At 35.6% G+C, this 17,305-nt stretch overlaps 1 protein-coding gene across 1 annotated transcript; it reads right to left on the bottom strand.

The window, feature by feature from the left end:
* Positions 1 to 1,274: 1,274 nt before the first annotated feature.
* On the bottom strand, positions 1,275 to 15,060 carry LOC138707501 (protein OPI10 homolog). The gene is made up of 3 exons (XM_069837013.1): positions 14,362 to 15,060; positions 9,483 to 9,609; positions 1,275 to 4,373 (listed from the first exon to the last, which is right to left on the bottom strand). Exons 1-3 carry the CDS (start codon positions 14,395 to 14,397, stop codon positions 3,934 to 3,936), a joined length of 603 nt encoding a protein of 200 aa, XP_069693114.1. The 5' UTR covers positions 14,398 to 15,060; the 3' UTR covers positions 1,275 to 3,933.
* Between the last annotated feature and the right edge of the window lie 2,245 nt (positions 15,061 to 17,305).

The following is a 17,305-nucleotide window of genomic DNA, read 5'->3' as shown; positions in this document are numbered from 1 at the left end:
AATTGACAGATCCAATCATCATATTTCTTTCCGTTCTTTGATCTAGTAAAACATTCTTTCTTGTTTTGGAACATGGTTGCCTTTATCATAATTAGTTTCTTTTTTTTTTTTTTTGCATTTGCAATTGCATATCAAATAGTTTGTTTGTTTCTTCTTTGAATTTTGCAATGTTGTCATTTTAGTTGTCACTATGTTGTTTCTTATAAAGCTTCATTATGTTTGTGTATTGATCATGGTAAGCATGAGACAGTTGCAATATTCTTGCATGACTGATTGTCGGAATATAGGGCTTTACCCGGATTTCCTTAGTTTTGATAGCAACTCTTTCTGAAATCTCTCCAACAGTAGGTTCTTTTGATTTGAAGTCAGGTTTTAACTCATTATTGACCCATAGATAATATTTCATTACGTCATGATAGCTAATTATGATGGGTTCAGCCCCTGGAATTGCAAATACAGAGTAACCTATACAAGTAACCTTCTTGTCTTAATTAGAGATATTCTGATTTAAATATCCTGAAATATAAGAAGAATAAATTTCCATTAATTTTATTATATTAATTATATTATACCTAAGAGTCTTGTGAGTATTCCCAATTTTATTATAAGTTGATGTTCCTGTGACACTTCAAGATGAAATGAGAGAGGACCAAAAATATGCAGTGTCTTTTAATGCTTTTTTTTTTCTGGTATCCTGTTCAGATTAAATCACTGGAGAATGTTCTCGCGCTAAAAAATCTGAATCTCAAAATTTTGTAAAAGTTTTCAAAATATGATGCTCTTGGGAAACCTCAAAATATTAACCTAGAGAAAAATATATTTTTCATTGCTCTTTATGATATCACCCCACAACTTTTCCCTGGCATTACATTTTGATTCCATAAATTTCATATTTTCACTCCACCCTATTAAGAAGCCTTCAACATTCAACTTCAACACTTTGACTCACTGCCGTCTCTTTAGGTAGGAGACTTGTGTGTTCCTACAAATGTTAAATGCAGACATTTGAGATGGACAGGGCATGTAGCATGTATGGGTGAATCCATAAATTCATGTAGTGTGTTAGTTGGGAGATCTGAGGGAAAAAGACCTTTGGGGAGGCCGAGACATAGATGGGGGAATAATATTAAAATGGATTTGAGGAAGGTGGAATATGATGGTAGGGACTGGGTTAACCTTGCTCAGAATAGGGACCAATGGTGGACTTATGTGAAGGTGGCAATGAACATCCAGGTTCCTTAAAAGTAATTTCTAAGTAAGCAGTAAAACTCAAGTTAGTTTAACTGTGTTTTATTGCTATGTACATGGTTTTTCACAACTTTGAAGAAATTAATTGTGCATGCATTGAGATTTAAAAGCTGCCATCATTTTATTTCATTTACAAGTAAAAACATTTACGAGCTATCTTTTTTTCGAAAATTATGTTCCATATTATAGTGCATATTTTAAGATTTTATTGAGCATATTTGCACGCATATTTCAAGCTTTATAAATGCATATAAATCCAGGCTCTACTCATAACCGGCAAGGTTCTTAAATAATAAAACTTGTTTATTTACATTGCTGCTGAAGGTTTCTCTTAAAACTGTAACAGCTATTACATTTTACATTCATTCTCTTTTTGAAAAAAAGAACTCTCATGTCTGATACTCTATTAGAACCTGTTAAACAATTCATTTTCCAGCACGTTTCTCATTCGTAATAGATTTCATATGTACAATAAAATGCTGACAATTCAACAGCAATTACAATTAAGTATAAATATGTAAATGTTTAATTCATAATGTGTGAATAGATTATCATTATCATCTAGATGAGGAATGCTCACTGTTGACTCGATTGAGTCACAAACACCATCCCTCCTTTTCTCCCACCACTTCACAGAGCAGCCAGTGCAGCTGTTAGTAGCAAACAGTAGGAGATCATATAAACATTCAGTGCCGGATTCATCATGGCAAGTCGATCCCGGCACAATTTCCTTAATGAGTGGGAAGTGCAATATTTTTGTGTACAGGAAGGAGTGCATGGAGTCAGATGCCAAATATGTAAGGCATTAAATAAATCGATCTCCAGTTTCAACATTAAAAGGCATTTTAGACTGCATGATCGTGATTATGGCAGTCGCACTTTGTCTCGTAAGTGTAGTCATATTATCCGTAGTAGTTTATTATCTCTAAATGTTAATTATGTTAAAGCAATTCTTCCTCCTTCGTGATAAGTTTGACACTTTCTTGAAAAAAAAAATACAGGTATTAAATTTTATTTCAATGGGTTATATTAAAATTGTTTAACTATGTATACAAATAAATTACAGCTTTCACTTTTTTTCAGGGCACAATCATTCCTTAATTAATAGAAAAAAAATGGATAGCTGATTTGGCTGTGTTCACATCTTGATGACTTAAATGTAGGTAGACAAGGAAAAAACAAAAATATCGTTACTTTGAATGACAGCATATGCAACTTCATGTCAAGACTAAAAACGTTGGAAAAACAATTACAAAATCGTTATTTTTCTTACTTTTCGTCGTTTGCATCAGTTGTAGTGAATCACAACACTGACTATTCAAGTGTCCACAGGAACTGCTTCACTCTATTGAGAAACAGTTTTCAGAATTGAAGCCAATACAAGCAGAATTGAGCCTTATTTTTGTAATCCTTTCAGATTCCAAGTGTCCGAAGCTCCTTATGATTTGCAAAACGAATTAACTGAGTTGCAAAATAATAATTCTTTAATTTGTTCCAGTAGAGAAGGATGGGAATTGTATAAATCTTTGCCAAATATCACAGTTCCGAAGTTACGTTACTTTGTAGCATGAGTGTTGTCAGTTTTTGGTACACACTCTATCTGCAAACAAGCCTTTTTCTCAAATGAACCACATTAAAAAAAAATACACGTACACTGCTCTCAGATTTTCATCTTGTTCGTCTCCTCCGTCTTTCCTTAACATATGAACCTAACCTCAACAAACTTATAAATATGAAAAAGTGGCGTCTATGTTCCAGTGAGTGTCAGGAAGATTAATTTATTTTGTCAACAGATTTAATTTACACAATTTGAAACAGTTGATTACGAGAGAAAAAACAATTCATTTTTCGTTATATAGGCCTACCTTGCTGTCTAAATGGGACACCATCTGTTTGAGTTTGAAAGATTAAAACTATTATTTGTTGTCTTGAAGTTATTTATACTTATTTTCCTTGAAATAAAAATTGTGTATGTTAAACCTATAGCCAAAATTTCGCCACTGATAGCTACGTCATCTCGTTCAAGTAGTAAGCAGTTATTTTGTTATGTATAAAAGGGGTTGGGGGCACCAGATACTTCCCCTACCGTATAGTTTTGAGCATGCCTGATCTAGATGAAGCAAATGTGTTTTTCTAAGCTCTTCAGAAACCAACTTTCTCCCATGCAAGTAGTATTACAAACGAAATTATATACGCAATTACATTTCGTTTGTTTGGAAATGTCATCAATGATAAACTACATTTAATGTTAGTACAACATTAAAAATAAATAATTTATGATTAATTGCAGAACAGAACAATTTAAAATAAAGATGTGGATTCAAATAGGTACAAGCAATACTAGCATTTCATCTGTAATAATTATTTACATACACAAATCAGTCGAAATTTGTCTTCACACTCCCTAATGTACATGATACAAATTTACTTAGACTGCAGCAACTCCAGAAACGTCAGAATCATCACCTAAGTCGGTCATCTCAATTTATCAAGCATTTCACAGTAGGCTGTGCACCAGTCGTGTTGTAAGGAAATGTTGAAATTTGACCAGCAAATAGAAAGCCATTAACTGAATTCAACTTCACAAACGAAAGAACATAAACTGACAAAGACATGTAATGCTTTCCTTTTCAGTACATTTTTAACTGCATACCAATTATCACAGTCAAGTTTATCAGCTATAAATCAAGTACGCCAAAAGTTAGGGTTCTGCTGCAGTCTTCTCTCGAAGTTGTTGTACCATGACTGTAGGACAGATAATGGGATGAAAGTTTCATTTGGATTTGGTGTCATTTGAGCCTGAGTAACTCCGAAACTAGATGCGTAATTCAAGAAGTTCTCCAACATTTTCTGGCAGAACTGCATAAAATTGCTGGTAGTCTGGGATGTTACCAAAGCAGACTGTTGTTGCACTTGTAAAATAGGTTCCACTGAAATACCAATCTGGGCATTATGCGAAAATAATTGCCCTCCAAATGTATTCATGTTAGGTCCGACATCCCCACTGCCAAGTGGTCCCTTCTTCAAGCTGCTTATCTTGAAGATTGCGGAAGGCTTGTCCTCTGCTAGATGGCCTAGTAGCTGCCATGTTGGTGGAGCACATGGTTCGGGCCAACTGAAATAGACTGAAACCATATAATTAATTAGCATTTCTAAGCTACTTATTCTATATTAGTTCCCAATATCTGGCGATATTAAGACTGTATTGCATCATTAGTTGCAAATTTCAACTGGGTGAAAATGATGGAGATATACCAACTTGTATTTGCACTTCATTTTAAATTTACTTTACTTAGCAAGAATTGTAATTAGAGTATTGTATTTCGGAATATGTATTATATGTCTTTCTCGTGTTAAATTTAACACGAGAAAGTCATAGCCTATAATACATATTCCCAAGTGATATAGTGTTAAATGTTGTGTAATCAAGATGTATAGAGTACTGTATAGTGGGGGCTCACCTATAAGAGCTCCAGGGCTGAAGCCCACGAAGAAATTTTAAAGGAAAACTTAAGTACCACAGGCTGCATGAATAATTTGTTAGGAAATTATGTTCATTAAAATATTATATATATATTTTTTTGCTAACATAAAACAGTCCACTGTAAATGTAAGAACATATAACACTGGTGCAATAGGTTATTATGCACATGGAGATTGTGCCACTCAGAGGCAGACTGTATTCTGCAGCCTGAGACTATTATTCACAGGTTTCGTGGCGTGTTCTTTCTATTGTGCTGAACACAATAATAATTGTTGTAGTTTTTTCGGAGTCCAGAATTTCCAGAATATATCATGTTTTATGACTTCCAATTTTAACCATTTTAGTTTTAAGAAGAATATGAATAAGAACCATGTTACATGTGTATAAAACATCAGTCTTTCATCATTAATGCTTGCAGAGAAGATTGAAATTAAAATTTCATAGGCCTAACATGAAACTCTCGATTTAGTTATTTCTCAGACATCATCAAACAGATATCAGACTTGTTCTGGGGGGGATTTATCCTGCTATTTATTCTAAGCATAAGTAGTTTTTGCTTTCCATGCTAGTTATTTGGAGGTAACACAATTTGGACATAAGCTGGATGGAGCTGCAATGTCAGAGTCTGTTGTGTATGTCCTATGTGATATAGATGCAGACAAGGTTGCGAGATTCGTCAAGAATCCAGGACAGGTGATGATATTGCGTACCTTAACATGACTACACATTTGAATTAATTCAATTTGTAATAGGCCTACAACTGATTTTAGTCGTTTTATGTATTTAAACTAATTATATAGGGTCTAAATGTTTATTTTTGTTACATTTTTGCTAGATTATGAAATTTCCTTTCAATTATTGATAAAGTTCGGAAAAATAATGTCATATCAGAGCCTGATTTATACAGAAAAAAAAAATACAGCAATTAATTCCTATCAGTAATAAATCAACTTACAAAGAGAGTAAAGAATAAAGATACTGCATAATACCTAAGACATACTATAGTACTATCGTTTTTATTTCAATACAACCCGATAGAAGGTGCCAAGCAGTGTTGACAATAATGTTGAACATAGGTTGGATAGTATGTTGAAAAAATGAATAAAGGATTTTAAGAACAATTTTATATAAATGAACAAAAAAACTGTATTTTTCCATTTTTTTTTTTTACACTTCGAGATAAATACAACTCAATCCAGGACAAGGATACATAATTAAAATCCAGAATAATCCTGGGAAATCCAGAACGTCTGGCAATCCTGGAAGCAGAGAACTTGATTATTCTAGTCACTAGTAAATTCTTTTCAGCACTTCTCGTCCTGAATATCATCTGTTGTGAAAGCATTATCTGTATAACAATATTACACATTATATGTATTTCCTTCAGGTATACTATACACAAAATTTAAGTTTCTTAAGCTCTGTGAAGTGTATTGCTACACTTGACAAGTAGCAGGTGATGTAAATGGACGAACGTCATGAGGAGAACTGTTCTGAAACGTTGTCAAACAACAAAACACTAAGAATTTTTACACATAATTAAGCAACACAAACACGCTAAAATTATTATATATTTGAACACTGTTCGAAATCTTAGCACCAAGTTCATATAGTCACATTTTTTTTAATTTTCTACAGCATTTCAATTTGATATGACTCAAGAATTTTCCTCATCAACCTCCTGTGCGTGTTCCTGATATCTGATCTAATGTTTCGTGATGTGACTATACACAGTGTCCGAAAAATCACTGTGCACTGAATGCATTAATCATGGTACTGTAATAATGCAGAAATGTTAAATTGAATTTGAATGAAATGGATTTGATACACCACAGGCCAGTGGTCTGTTGTCAAACATTTGCTCATGTTGTGCACACGCTGTCATTCCAAGAAGCCATTTCCGAGTGCTCAGTCGAAGGAGGCACACATGTAGATTGATTATTCATCTTGGAACAAGGACAATGGTGTTGACTTTTCAATGAAGAGTGTTTTTATAGTGGAACATGTATTTTGCTCATAGCGACAAGTACACATTTCCTGATGCAAATTCCCTTACCATAATGCAGTACGTGATCTCATAACAAAGTTTTGGGCAATTGGCAGTGTTCTGGATATGTTAGAAATTTATTTTTTCAGTCATTGACTTTACTACTTTATATATTTTTGTTAGGTGTTAACCTTTACATAATAAGCTGTGTGATGTATGAACGTTTTCGTTGAGCATGTCAACATCATCAGATACACTCTGTCATTTTACAATATCAATACTCTCAGTGTTATCTACACAATCTACATATACAATACATGTTTACTATCATATGAGGATAAAACCTATTAAAAAATTATATGAATTAGTTTTATAATGTTCAATTGTGGATACCCCAACTGTCAACAATTAAAATATACTTATATTATCATGGATATATTCTTTGCAAGTCATCACATGTGAACAATATTATGAACGATGTAATGATATGAGACTAAAAGTAAAATTAAAATATAAAAATGAGCTAACTCTATTCAATGCTTTACTATGCATGTGAGGATTTGCAAATTACAATATTTTTTACAAGGTATTCACTTTTCCATATCATGGTGTAAGATTCTAGCCTGTTATAACTGCCTTTATTTTGTAGATCTTGGTGTTATTATTTATGCCAATATGGTGGGTTCAAACTGTTTATAGTTAATTAGATGATGGGCGTATGTTCTGTTGTTGCTCATGTTACACTGAAAATAATCAAAGTCGTAGGTGGTTAATCTAATTTTGAAACAGATGGATTTGATTTTAATATTTGTAATGTATTAAATGAAACTTACGGATGAATTGCAAAATAAAAAGTGTTCTGGATGCTTACAGCCCTAGTAGACCATCCACAGCAGATAAGGTTGTGGGTGACATCCAAGCCAGGATAGTGTAGTCCACTATAAGTCTATGAGGCAGCTGCCACAAGCTAATATTCCAAATAGTACAACACAAGATATGAAAGTGAAGTTGCACTTCTTTCAGTAGTGTCTGTTGCAGTGTTGAGAAAAACCCGGGTATTTAAAAAAGACCCAACCCAGTGGGTTTTACTGGGTTTTTATGGGTTTCTGTGGGTTTTTATGGGTTTTATTGGGTTTTACTCTAATGGGTATTAAATAGTTCAATTTCGTGACTAAGTGATTCAGAACACCAACATATTCTAACTACTTCATGAGCAAAAACTGGTAAATTAAATAAGCAAAGATTGGTAAATTATTATTAAATATTCTTAAGTTGGCAGCCTGCCCTTCCACTATCTTGCTAATATGTTAGATCCAAGATTCAGAGGGGCAAGAATAACTGCAGATCAAGAGGAAAGTGCAGAAAATTGGCTCACAGAGATTCATCCAGAGTGGGTGACAAGTGTTATGTCTTTTAGGATTGCTGATTCTGATTATTTTCCTGCTACTATGTTTTCTGACGCAGTTGTACAACAGTTCAGTCCAAACAAATGGTGGAAAATAATGGAATTGAAAACAACAAAAAAGGGGAACTTGCCAACAGGATTTATTGGCTTTGTGAAAAGTTTAATTTCTTGCCCTGCCAGCACTGCATCCATTGAGAGAATCTTCTCCACCTATGGGCTTGTTTGGTCAAAGTTAAGAAATAAGTTAGGAGAGGAAAAGGCTGAGAAATTAGTGAAGATCTACAGATTTCTGCATGTTAAGGACTGAATTGTGATGTAGTTAATATTAATACCATTCTACAATAAAACACCGTGTTGATGAAAGTAATTTTTTCTTTATAATGAAACATTACCTAATTAATAACTTCTGCTGACAAATTGTTATAGTAAATAAATATGATGCACCTTTTTGTAATATTTTGTATGTTGATTAAATTACGAGAAATAAATATATGGTTTTTTTTGGGTTTTGTGTCGGGTTTTATTGAAGGTTTTTTTTTTAAAAAAACCCATATGGTTTTTTTTGGGTCGGGTTAAATTACAACAACCCTGGTCTGTCGTGCATCAGCTGAAAGACACAGACCACAAACCTTCTGTTTGATATAGCTGGTGGTTTCAGAGCTTCCTATCAGAAAATGAAGATTTCTTGGCAGATGAGGCATAGTTCCACCTGATCAGGTACATCAACTGCTAAACACTCGTCTGTGGAGTAATAAAAATCCGGCAAATTTAAGGAAGGTTGGTGTTTGGTGTGATATTACTCGTAAACAACACATTATTGGGCCCATTTTCTCCAATGAAACATGAACTTAGAATGGTACTGTGAACAGATTATCCACCCATTCATATCGAAAATCAAATCCAAGATGGGTGGTTCCAGCAAGACAGTTCAATTGCTCAAACTACTCACAGCATCTAGAGAACTTCTTCAGAAATCTCATTATCTGCTGGCAATTGTGGCTTGCTCAGTCACTGGATCTGATATAGCCTATTTTTTCCGTGGGGACCACTCAAGGGGAAGGTGTACAAAGGTAATCTGCATACACTTCAGAAATCGCATTATCTCCTGGCAATTGTGGCTTGCTCAGTCACTGGATCTGACATTGCCTATTTTTTCCGTGGGGACCACTGAAGGAGAAGGTGCACATAGGTAATCTGCATACACTTCAGAAATCTCTTTATCTCCTGGCAATTGTGGCTTGCTCATTCACTGGATCTGACATTGCCTATTTTTTCCGTGCGGACCACTTATTTGTTTTATATAAAAGCGAGCAGGAAACTTTGGAAAGTAAAAATATAAAGAATACATGAAAACTCACCTAAGCCTCCCATTCCTTGTGGAAATGGAATTGTTCCAGTAAGAAACACAACAATGTGATTGATATTGTCTGCATCATGAATTGTTGTTACAAATTGTGCTTCTCCCACTTGTTCAAAACTCTGGACCTGAAATTTAACACAGTGTCATTACTTATGACTTTCAAGAAACCCGGAGGTTCACTGCCGCCCTCATATAAGCCTGCCATTGGTCCCTATCCTGAGAAAGATTAATCCAGTCTCTACAATCATACCCCGCCTCCCTCAAATCCATTTTTAATATTATCCTCCCATCTATGTCTCGGCCTCCCCAAAGGTATTTTTCCCTCCGGGCTTCCAACTAACACTCTATATGCATTTCTAGATTCGCCCATACATGCTACATGCCCTGTCCATCCCAAACATCTGGATTTAATGTTCCTAATTATGTCAGGTGAAGAATACAATGCGTGCAGTCCTGCATTGTGTAACTTTCTCCATTCTCCTGTAACTTCATCCCTTTTTGCCCCAAGTATTTTCCCAAGCACCTTATTCTCAAACATCCTTAACCTCTGTTCCTCTCTCAAAGTGAGAATCCGAGTTTCACAACCATACAGACTGGACCAAATTCAATTCTCTAAGCAAAGTTCTGGAAACACAAAATACCAAGAAGTTCTTGTTTAAATAATGAGTTTGACTGCATATATCTTCAAATTCTGAAAGACACAGACTAATTATTATATCATGGTAACTTAAGATAAATATGTAGGCCTACCAATTTATATGGCACCTGCACAAAAAATTAAACAATTATCGTACAATAAATTAAAATGCTATTAAATAAAAATGCTGCTAAAATAAGATCAACGGCAGCTACTAAATAAAAGTACCATACTACTACTAAACAGTACAATCACAGGACAGCTACTTAATAAAAATACTGCTAGTACAAAACAGTCTACTCACAAGATCAAATATTAAGCTTAAATAAAAGTAGTGATACAAAACAAAGTGATCAGAGAATAACCGTAAGTAGACCTAGTTAATAAAGTACTGCCGTTATGTAATGTTATCACAGAATATGTACCATGGAGTACATAAAAATACTACTACAAAACAGACTAATTAAATGTAGCATTATATAGAAATTTTATGAGGGCGAACAAAAATGCAATATGTCCATAATCTTAATTTAATAAACAGATAAACTACATAGAAATTCTTCTGTAATACACTAATGGGGACACAACAAACTTATGAAGATCCACTCCCCAAAAACAGTGTTTAAGTTAATCTCCAAGAAACCAATTCTCGTTTTTAATAAACCTCTTCCCTCACACCATATAGGCCTACAAGAACTTTTGTATGTATAAGTTATTCTGAAAATATGAATTAAAAAAGAACCACACGCACAAGCACATGCACCCTCGCGCGAGCAAGAAACAAACATAATTTTATATAGGCCATATTTCAATATGGATATCACTTTTTTCTCACACAGTGATAAAATAGTGATATCTAGAAGAAAATATATTATTCAACTTCTTATTTAATTATTTATTTTCTTGTAATTTCCTATGCATCGATAACTACTTTCATGATGTGTTTCTATGGATGTGTACGTAACTGACCTGCATCTTATGGTGATTATTATTATTATTATTATTATTATTATTTTATTATTATTATTACTGTTGCCACTATTTAACCTTCTCCTCTTAATGTGCTTAATAGTGTATTTTGTAGTAGTTGAGTGATGATAGTGTGATAGTATCTGGCGAAATAAGGGCGAGGATTCGCCATAGATTACCTGACATTCGTTTTACAGTTGGGGAAAATCTCGGAAAAGAACCCAACCAGGTAATCAGCCCAAGCAGGAATCGAACTGGCACCCGAGCGCAACTCCGGTTCGCTTCGAATTGTACTGTCATTTATTTTTGCATTATTTTTATGAGATATTAAAAAGCTTTAAAATTTGTTTGGTTGAATCACGACAAAACTTTGTGCAACTTCTAGCCTATGCACTATTTCTTGCTGTATTTGTCCTACTTGCAACACGCCAATGCCTCTCCAAGTTTAATCTGATTGCAAGTGACGATGTTGATTCAAGTTAAATCTGTACTGTTAGCAGAATTAGTAAAAGCATCCTCAGAACTGAGCTATATTTATAAGGTGGTTGAGCAAGCACGTCTGATCTATGGTTTTGTAGCTTATTGCTTGATTCAACCCATGCAATGCAACATCACAGTTTTTAAATCAACCATTTATTTGCTGTGTTGCACATGATTTTAAGAGTTTCATTGTATGAACTCGCTCAATGTGGTTGAACACAATACAGTCAAGGAAATTGTTCAGTGCTCCCTTATAAATCTTATTAATAGTACCTAGTACTTTTTGGCATGATATCCAAGAGGATGTGCGTGAAATCGCAACAAATCATTGCCTTAAGTTTTCCTGCACAAGACGCGTAACTGAATATCTTATTAGTATTATTTAGTGTTTATTTGACTCTTTCAACTGCAGATGTTATTCAGTATCAAAAATTACCTTACTCGAGAAACAGTAGACAAATTTCGCCTATATAGCTTAGCTCTATCTCAGAGTGTTCTTTTACTTGCTGTAAATCTATGTCATGGACATTCCATCTTTACTCCCCTCACAGAGAATGCACTGAATGATACTGGAGCCGCCAGATTTTCACATATGCTAGCTATGCATTAACTCAAATGTCTTACGTGATTGTGGAACTAAAGGGGTGGAGAATAAAAACTCTTCTGTTTTCTCTCTTTTATCTACCCTTTCCTCTCTTTTTCTTACTTTCTATTACTTTCTACTACCTTCACTGCACTTCTATATTCACATATTGACCAGGGGCGTATACTGGTTAAAGGGTTTGGGCTACCGCTGACCCTATTATTACACAAAATATATCTAACAATTACTTTAATTTTAATTACTATGGTAAAACTAATAATACAAAATTATTACATTACGTTATATTATAAACTTTTTCTTTTGTAATTTCCTTGGGCTACCGCCGGTAGGCCCGGTAGCCCGCAAAATACGCCCCTGATATTGACCACCCAAAGTAACTTTGTATGCAAGCACCAAATGAAAAATTGCTTCATACAAAAGGTGTGCAATTGAAAGGGAGAAATAATACTGATGGGGAGGCAACCTTGTAGTGTTATTTATTAATGTGATACTAGTATTAACGTTTTCTAAAAGGCACTACTTATTTGTTATTCAATATTTTAATTACCTCGTCAAGACTTGTTCAAAATTGTATAACAGTGAATCATTCTAATTAACAAAACTTGAAAGGAACTACATTTGATGCTTTGATGGCATGGTTCCTGTGCATAGTACGTACAAAGCAAGTGGTTTGACTTTAAGTTGGTGTAAACAATACATAGTACATTGCAGATATCAAGTGTCGCATAATCCATTCCACATATCTTCGATTTTATTCCGCTGAACACTGATGACTGAGTGGTCTGTTTAGTCAACTGTCCGAAGACTGGTCTCAACCTGATTAGTGATACCAAGAAGGCACCATTTATAAGATATTATTGTGATGTACCGAAGTACATATGATATTTCGTGCGGGAATTCTGCATTATCATATGATGAAGGATGGATAGAGTGGAGAAAAATGCTCTCCGACACCGAGACTCGAACCTGGATTTTCAGCTCTATGTGCTGACACTTTATCCACTATGCCACACTGGATTCCAGTTTCGATGCCAGATTGAATCCTCTTAGTTTAAGTTCCACCACTTAGTTTCCCTTTAGTGGCTAACCCTGGTACACTCTGTCACAGATGTGTGATAGTGGCACAATGTTCAACACACTATGTGCAGAGGTGCACTCATTACGAGTGACTAAGTGGTTGGGATCCGACGGAATGAGCGCCATCTTAAATTTTACGCATATCATATTACTGTGATGTACCGAAGTATATATGATATTCTGTGCATGAATTGTGCATTATCATATGATGGTGCTGGAAAGAATTTTTTTTTTGTAATAAGGTTAACAGCAAACTAAAGAATTCAGTTCTGTTATATAATAATAAAGTCATAGGTTTAATACCTTTGGAAATATTTGATGTTAATTGTGCTTACATTTAATTTAGGCCTATATGGGTTTGTTTATCAACGAATTCGTAGCGTAATGGCTATGATTGTGGTTCACTAAACGAAAGGAGTTAGGATCGAATCCCAACGTATTTAAAAGTAGCCTAAGCCAGGTATTCCAATTTAATATAGTTAGTAGAATAAAGTAAGTAGAGGGAGAAGAGAGAAATAGAGGAAAATTGGCCTATGTGAGAAAAGGAGAACAGTGAAATGGTGTAGGTTGGGAGAAAAGCTGTGGTAGCGGAGGTGTTTTAGTCTCCGATTAAATTCATATCCTGAAGTACTGCCATCGTGTATGACGTCATGTATCGCGTCAACGATCTCTTATTGGTCTGAAAAACAGCAGTTGATTCTTGGATTTTACCAAATTACATTAACTCCACAAAACCTACTTAAGATAAACGTCTAATAATATATAAACCCATGATTAAATGCTATTGTGTTACCTTTGTGGATAAATTTCGGAACACGGATACCTTCCCTCCCTCTTATTCCAAACTTCCAACCTTCCAACCTTTTTCACAAAAAAAATAAATTATTGGCATTGAAAAGTGTCTTTCCGCAAGCATGATGATGCGCATTCGACAAATCTGCTCTATTTAGTACTGTCAGTAAGGTATCCGTATACTGAAATCTTTTCCAAAAATTATAAATACAAGATTATTTTATGCGTTATCAACTAAACACACCTTACTTAAAATTAATAAATTTCAAATTTCTCATGTTGATACACATTTAGAAAATGTATTTCAAAACTTCTTACCAATCTTCCAGAAACGACAGCTCCAAACATATTCATCGTTAATGGTTTTCAATTCTTGCCGTAAAAAATAAAAGTAGTACAGTTGAAATGTGTAATATATTAATTGCATACGCAAACACTAACAATAAAAGTTCGAGACATTTAAATCATGTCATAATTAACCACATAGGCTTGCATGTAAGGAGCACTGAAACACTTCTAGGTGTTTCTAGGTTTAAAAACTGTAACACAACACACCAGATGGATTTTCAATTGTTTCTGAATGATTATTACAGGTTAAATTTGGGCCCTAAATTTGTTTTTATTACATTTAAATTTTTTAGGCATGAACTGAGTGTTCGAGTAAGAGTTTAAATTCTTTATATTCACTTTCACCCGTTTGATTTTTTTTTTTTTTTTTTCACTTATTGTTTTTGTTTGTAAAATATTTCGTTAAGAGTTTCCGTTTTCTTCAATAAATCTTTGACACTGAATTTTATATGCGGTCTATTGCGCGTTATCTCTAACATAAACTAACACTGACTTCCAGGATGAGACATTCTTCCTTCCTCTGAGTTTACGATTAAATCCATATGCCATTTATATATTACCTTATCCAATCACGAAGCGTTCACTATTCCGCGCTAGGGACGTTGCGATACTAACAATATAAGTATCGACTTGCGATCAACAAGTTAGAAGCGAATGAGGAGAACCAGAGCCACTCTGGAAGAATCCAACGTGAGATTATTCTCTTTCACGAAGCTCAATACCCAGTAAATATGCATCCATAGATAGTTGCTGACCACTAGAATTGCTACTATCGCCTCATCACAGACAATGCGAGTACTGGCACAGTCTATTGTTCCTAGTACCACCACAGTCTAGTATATACAGTCGCGAAGCTCAATACGTAGTAAATACGCAAACATTAGATAGTTGCTCGCCACTAGGATCGCTAATATAGCCTCATTATAGGCAATGCAAAATAGTACCGTCACAGTCTATTGTTTCTAGCAGCCTCAAAACTCAAGCTTCGTGACTGTATATAGTAGACTGTGGTACCACCACAGCCTAGTATATACAATCACGAAGCTCAATACGTAGTAAGTATGCATCCATAGATAGTTGCTGACCACTAGAATCGCTACTATCGCCTCATTAAAGACAATGCAAAATAGTACCGGAAAAGTCTATTGTTCCTAGTACCCTCAAAACTCAAGCTTCGAGACTGTATATACTAGACTGTAGTACCACCACAGTCTAGTATATGCAGTTACGAAGCTCAATACTCAATAAATAGGCATCCATAGGTAGTTGCTAACCACCAGGATCGCTACTATCGCCTCATCACAGACACTTAGCCTAGCTGACGATGAAATGTATTGTGCATTCGATATCGTGTTCTTTTGAAAAAATTAACACCTCCCTTCCACTATTAAAATATGAAATAAATAAGCTTTATATATTATTTTCATAAAGTATATATATTATATTTTACAAACTCACCTTCCTGGATCTTTCGGAAGAAGAATAACTGTGACCTCTTTTTCTTACAATTTATAGTAGGCCTACTACAAACGTCTCTTTGTCCCATACTATTATTCAAATTATTGTATTTTAGTCATTTACAGTTATTACAGCCGATAACGGACATTTAACAGTTTACACAACTTTTCACAACAATGCGAAATAGGGCACAGTTGTTTTGCGCCGGTCTCCGCTGACGTCCCTATTCTTGCTGTAGTCGCAGGTGTAGAGAGGGGAAACGGGAGTGACGGGATAAGGTGGGTCGAAGCTTGTGGGGCGTGATGAAGGAACGATGCTAGGCAATTGCCGTGCGCTGGTCTCCGTTGACGTCCCCTGCTTGTTGTGGTCACAAATGTAGAGGGGGAAACGGGAGTGACGGGACAATGTAGGCCGAAGTGTTTGTTGGGATGATGTTGCGATGTTGAAAGGAAAAACTATGGTTACAGATACAGATATTTATTTCAATAATTAATTCCTCCCCTGGGTCGTGAGTAGGGGAAACGGGAGTGTCGCTTGAGAAAAATCTCGAATATTGAAGTGTTTGTTCTTATGACTCTGATTTAGGCTATTTGAAGATGTGACGAAGCTAGAACTGAAGACATTAGAAGTGAGGGGCGATTTATCTGCTTATTGTTCCGTTTTACAATGGCTCCGATTGTTGACGGGGAATGAGGTGGGAGTGTCTGGGGAGAAAGGCTACGACTGCAGAAATGAGTGTGGGAAAAGAAAAAAAGAAGAGAAGGGGCTTGACGAGTTTAAAGAAAGAGAAGAAAAGACAGGGGAAACGGGAGTGGATGGAAAGAGATGAAACAAAACTTGCTCGAAAAAAGGGGCGACTAGGGCGAGTAAGAAGGAGTTTCGAACTAGGGACCTTCACCTATCGAGCTCGCAAACATGGCCCGCGATTCGATCGATGAAGAAATGAGGAGGCAGTTATTGAGCTCGCAAACTTGGCCCGCGACACCGACCACTGCAGGGGAGGTAGGATTAGTGGAGATTCGGGACCGAAAACAACAGTTATCCTGGGGAGGATGTCGAGCAAGGCGAAGAAAATGGCAAGATGACTGGGGAAAACTACGATAACTGGGATGAGCGGTAGGAAGCTAGAGAGGTGAGAGAGGTGGTGACGGGGAAATGGAGACAGAACCGGAGGTGCGTTTCTGTTTCGTGAGGGAATATCGGCCGTAAGAATCACGTCCGACGGAATAGTCACACTCTGAGGCAGAGAAAATGTTGCTCGTGGCAGATAAAGCGTGGTAGCTGTTCTCCGACCGTCGAACGAATGACTCTACGGCGAAAAAAAAAATCGAAAAATCGAAGGAGAAGTGGGAGGAAAATTTAAAAGGTACGCAAAACGCGTCCTTGCAAGGGGTTGGGGGCTGTACAAAACTAAATATGTGAGCTCCAAGCCTGTTGGCCACTAGTCTCACTCCGG

The sequence above is a fragment of the Periplaneta americana genome, chromosome 10, assembly GCF_040183065.1.
Source record: "Periplaneta americana isolate PAMFEO1 chromosome 10, P.americana_PAMFEO1_priV1, whole genome shotgun sequence".
In the NCBI taxonomy this organism is placed as follows: Eukaryota; Metazoa; Arthropoda; class Insecta; order Blattodea; family Blattidae; genus Periplaneta; species Periplaneta americana.
The sequence above is the reverse complement of the archived record's forward strand: the minus strand, read 5'-3'. Positions and strand labels throughout refer to the sequence as shown.

Excerpts from the sequence above, each read along its gene's own strand:
- LOC138707501 (XM_069837013.1), bottom strand. The coding sequence starts at position 14,397 with ATGAATATGTTTGGAGCTGTCGTTTCTGGAAGATTG. Across the intron at positions 9,610-14,361 it reads CTGTCGTTTCTGGAAGATTG|GTCCAGAGTTTTGAACAAGT; the intron begins GTAAGAAGTTTT and ends GTTAAATTTCAG. Across the intron at positions 4,374-9,482 it reads ACAAGGAATGGGAGGCTTAG|TCTATTTCAGTTGGCCCGAA; the intron begins GTGAGTTTTCAT and ends ATATGGTTTCAG.